Genomic DNA, 5,165 nt, shown 5'->3' on the forward strand with positions numbered 1-5,165 from the left:
TGAACAAACATCAAAATGGAGAACAGCAACCTTGAAACGCTTAAGAGCCTTTTTACAGAACGAATGACAGCAACTGCAATAGAGCTGTTTGCACAAGTTGAAAACATTGTTGAAGAGTACCGCGAAGAAAACAACCGTCTGAAGGAGACTCTGCGCGCTGTGTTCATGAATCCAAAGCCCGAGATCAGACTATGTCGCATAGGTTTGTAGTTGTACCTCCGCCCGCAGTACGATGGTGTCTTTTTTTTTTTAACCAACAAAAAGTGACATCCTCGCGCATCGTATTATGTATTCAGAACCAGAGCTAGCAGGAGGCTAGTCTCTATAGTCTACATAGCCCCTCTCGGGAGCCTACGTAACGTTTGTTTACACTACTACACTTTAGTGTAAACAAACTTTACGTAGGGTTCCGAGAGGGGCTAGTCTCTCTCTACACTACACTAGTGTTAGTTAGCTCTAATTACATTGTGATGATAACATTGTCAAAATGTGTCAGGCAAAGTCTAAATTCAGACTCTTGACTTTGTTATGTTTTGTTTTGTTTTCCTTTTTATTTTCTGTTAATTACCTTGTATTGATTGTATGCTTGTGGACCCTCTCAAAAACGAGATATTGTATCTCAAGGGGTATTCCAAATAAAGAATTTCAATCAATCATGTATCATGAGTATTCTGTCTAATACTTCTGTGTTTATCAATATAGACCAAGGTTCGGAGGCATCAGCCACACCCACCCTTGAGCGTGCCAGTGTGGGCCAGGAGGTGCTACCAGAGACTTGTCATGTGAAAGAGGAACCGGAAACACATGAGATCAGTGACGGAGACGCCACAACACCTATCATACTAAAGGTTGAAGGTGGCACTGCTGCAACCTCCATCATACAACCACCGAAGGTTGAGGATGACTCTGCTGCAACCTCCATCATACTAAAGATTGAAGGTGACACTGCTGCAACCTCCATCATACATTGATTGATTGATTTAAATATTTATTAACCCATTCTGACCTGAGATCAGATTCATACGAGGTTTCCGCCGGACAAACACTGGGTCTGATTAACCCATTCTGACCTGAGATTAGATTCTAAAAATGTCAGTCGCTCTTCGATTTTTCAAAAATAGCAGACCTACAAGCTCGTATCGCGCCACTCGGTGGCGCGATATGAGCTTGTAGATCTGCTATTTTTCAATAGCTAAAGCATAACATGATGCTAACACCAAAATGGGTTCCCGTTCAGAATGGGTTAACAGTTTGCAGAATTGCAGTACATTTCAAGCACAAACTCAATACAAAGACTGTTAACTGTGAGTGGACGACCCAATTAAGCATTACACTTGTTAATTACAACAGGGTCCACCTTGTTCAATTCATCACAGCCACTGAAGGTTGAGGATGACTCAGCTGCCACAACCTCCATCATACTAAAGATTGAGGATGAAGCTGCCACAACTTCCTTCATAGATCCACAAAAGGTGGAGGACGGTGATTCCTTACCTGTTCTAAAGGTGGAGTCGCGTATGAATGATGGGTCCATGTCCACAATGTCAGACATGGAGTGTGATGATGGTGACGCCGATGATCAACCACAGCAATGTTCGCAGTGTAAGGAATGTGGACAGAGCTTGAAGAAAAAGGTATGTTCGTAGTATAATCTTGTTAGTTTGACATATTTGCAAAGTTAATTTAAGTTCAAGTTCAGTTAAATCTTGGCTGTTGTTTTAGCCTATTTACTTGCCAAGTATACAATCGTTTTTGAGGGGCGCTAGCCCCTCCTATTACCAGCTTTGAGGTTTTCTATAAACGGAACATTGGCTGATGACCCCATAGCGATGATTTGATTGACTGAGCATTGAGCAAAGTACATATTGAAAACTAGATAAAGTGCCCCTCTGGGCCCAGGTCTCCACCAGGCCAGGTCAGGTTGTGGCCTCCTGGTGGCGCTATAATAGGCCAATGAAAAGGGTGCCATTTCTTCTTACGCCTTGGATGGCAATTGGATGATTTGAGGCATTTGAGGGCACGCAACAGGCCAACAGCACGCACACCAAGGCCCGCCCCCGCCCCCGCTCGATCATGATTGGCGGAAGGCCCCTCTATCCTGATTGAATGATGGCTAGGCGGCTGGGCCACCTAGCCAAAAAATGAAACCTACGTATTTTCTTTACCCCAGGGGTTAACTGGGCACAGGGAACTCTAGTCAGCACACTCTATAAAAAAAGTGATATTTGAATTAAGTGAAATCACTGAATATACCTTTAACGCACATTTATAATCAGCAAATCACATGGCAGCAACTTGGTGCATTTATGCATGTAGACATGGTCAAGAGTCTCAAGACGATCTTCTGCAGTTCAAACTTGAGCATCAGAATGGGGAAAAAGTTGATTCAACTAACTGAATCTGGTATGGCTGGTGATGCCAAACAGTGTGTCAGAAATTACTGGGATTTTCCACACACAACCAGCTGTAGGGTTTACAGAGAATTGTCCACAAAAAGAGAAAATATGATGGCCAGAGGTGACGTCAGAGGATAATGGCCTGACTGGTTCGACCTGTCAGAAAGACAACAGAAAGTAACCCGAATAACTACTCGTTACAACCAAGGAATGCAGAAGAGCATCTCTGAATGCACAACATGTCCAACCTTGAAACAGAGCAGCAGAGCAGCAGCAGCAGAAGACCACATTGATGTCTTATGCCGATTGATCCACGAGCACCTTTTTACTATTTTTACATCTTTTATCTACCTGCACGGGAGATAGTATGTTTTACACTCCGTCCGTCCGTCCGTGCGTGCGTCCATCCGTCCGTCTGTCTGTTACCAGCTAATCTCCGGCACCGTTAACCCGGTCGATACCAAATTTTGCACGCATACTCCCTGGATGCCAACGATGAACCTCTGCCCCAAGTTTTCCAGAACGGCCTGTTATAGCGCCACCAGGAGGCCGACTTTTGTAAAACACATTTTTTGATATTACTCCTCCAGATTCTGTCCAAACATCCTGCAAATCGTTACACAGTATCTCTATAGTCATGTGTTCAAGCCGGATCCGTCCGATATTTCATATCCCATCCTAATTGGCTAACATTGGCTTTCAAAGTCTGTAGGATTGGCCCGTTTGAAACAAAAAGCCTCAAATCATGAATGCAGCGTGCAATTTGTGAAATCTTTCCTACTTTCCTACTAGGCTGAGGAGTATATTCCACCCTTTTCACATTGGCCTGTTATAGCGCCACCAACAGGTGGATTTTTCCAAACACATTTTTGGAACAAAATGCCTCAAATCATCAAATTGCCATCCAAGGCATAAGAAGAAATGGCACCCTTTTCACATTGGCCTATTATAGCGCCACCAGGAGGCCACAACCTGACCTGGCCTGGTGGAGACCTGTGCCCCGAGGGGCACTTTATCGAGTCTTAGATGTTAAAACGGCTTGCCAGAGTACAGCCCTTCACTAACTTCTCTTGCCTTTATTTCTTATGCATAACGCAGGTTATACGATACGATTTGCTTGGCACTTTGTAACGTGGTTCTAGAACTCTGATTAAATGTTTATCTTGTTTAGCTCGATATTGAGCGCAACCTACGGCCACGAGTTGAATTATGATTTATGTGGTAGTTTCAGTTTTTGGTACATATTTGACTATCATGACAGGCTTATAGCAGTTGGACAAGCAGTTGGCCATTGATCTGTACAGCCTTGGAATGGGATGTTTTATTTATACAATCAGCCTGTGCTACACATGTTAAAGTATTCAAATTAGTTTTTCTTCGTAGGGTGGAAGGTTGAAACCAAGAACAAAGAAAAAAGCAAGGAAACCTGTGCAGAAAACCATCCTACAGCTTCCAAGGTAGGACTAGAAAACCAACATTTGACATTTAAACTATCAATGAGCAAAAAGCAAAATAAATATATATATATATATCTTAATTTGTAATGTGTATTGCTTTCCTACAGGACCACAGTGAAACCTCTTGATGGCGTAGTGCATTACGACAAGACTTTTTATTCTCGGCTCGTTGAAGCCTTCAAGGACATCCCTGATGAGAGTAAACCTCTTATAGCCAAAATGGGGATGAAGGATGATGTGCCCTTAGTGGACAGTGCTATTGGAAAAGTCCCCCAAGGCTGCCCTCTGTCCTACCATTATCCTCTGCCATCAAGCAGAGATTACAGTCCTCATGACAATGCCCCCCCTCCGCCATCTCTTCCATTGGCGTCGCACAAACTGGGGCCAGCATTGTCCCCCCCTGTCCTCAGTAAGCAGAGCCGAGAGCACATGAAGTCCCTGGAAACCACCTGGGATGGATCACACAATTTGGAGCTTTCCACTCGGGGACTGACGGGGACAGTGGAGGAGCTGAGGAAGTTTCGTTTGACGAGCCGTTTCATGGAGGTCTGCCAATTGAAAGGGGGAAAGAGTCTCGCAAGTCACTTGGCTGCTAAGATACAGAAAGGAGCCCGCGAGTCAACAGTGTTGAATAGAGAGGCGAAAGTCAGGCCTGAAGCTCTCCGGGAATACTGCAGACAAATGTTTGTCAACTGGTCTCCCTGTGGTTTGGTCGTCCACCCAGACGCTCCGTGGCTGGCGGCGATCCCAGACGGGATGATCTACGACCCCACCGAGACCCCAAGTTATGGCCTTGTGTTTATCAAATGCCCCAAAGTACGAAGTTTTGTGGAATGCAATTTCCTGGACTTCCAGTATGGCATCTTGGAGTTGAAGAAGAACCATGCTCACTACTATCAGATGCAGGGGGAGATGATGGTGACAGGCACTGAGTGGTGTGATATGGTTGTGTACGCAGAGGATGACATTCTGGTCCAGCGTATCTACCGAAACAAGTCCGTTTTCAAGATCATGAAACCAAAATTAGACCACTTCTTTTTTCATCATTACTTGCCAAGTTTGAATTCTGATGTCTGATGTCAAATTGTTAGTGAGTTTTGAGTCTGCTAGTACTAGTATGTAGTTCTCCATTAGGAGTTTAATTATTTGTGAAATCACACATACACAAAAAACATGTTTGTTTTTTTTGTTTTTTCAATTGGCAACTTGAGTACAATTTTAACACATTTATTTGATTGACTTGAGTAAGGTATTCCGTGCCTTGAGGTGCATGTTGTATTAGAGGACAAATGTAATAATTTAATAAAGATTT

General features: G+C 43.7%; 1 protein-coding gene across 1 annotated transcript; it reads left to right on the top strand.

Annotated features, from left to right (window-relative positions):
* Positions 1 to 5,165, top strand: LOC310863585 (uncharacterized protein). The gene is made up of 5 exons (XM_083772036.1): positions 1 to 202; positions 703 to 939; positions 1,351 to 1,634; positions 3,780 to 3,853; positions 3,961 to 5,165. Exons 1-5 carry the CDS (start codon positions 16 to 18, stop codon positions 4,928 to 4,930), a joined length of 1,752 nt encoding a protein of 583 aa, XP_083628162.1. The 5' UTR covers positions 1 to 15; the 3' UTR covers positions 4,931 to 5,165.

Source organism: Protomyctophum parallelum (genome assembly GCF_964188405.1).
Source record: "Protomyctophum parallelum genome assembly, chromosome: 8".
Lineage (NCBI taxonomy): Eukaryota > Metazoa > Chordata > Actinopteri > Myctophiformes > Myctophidae > Protomyctophum > Protomyctophum parallelum.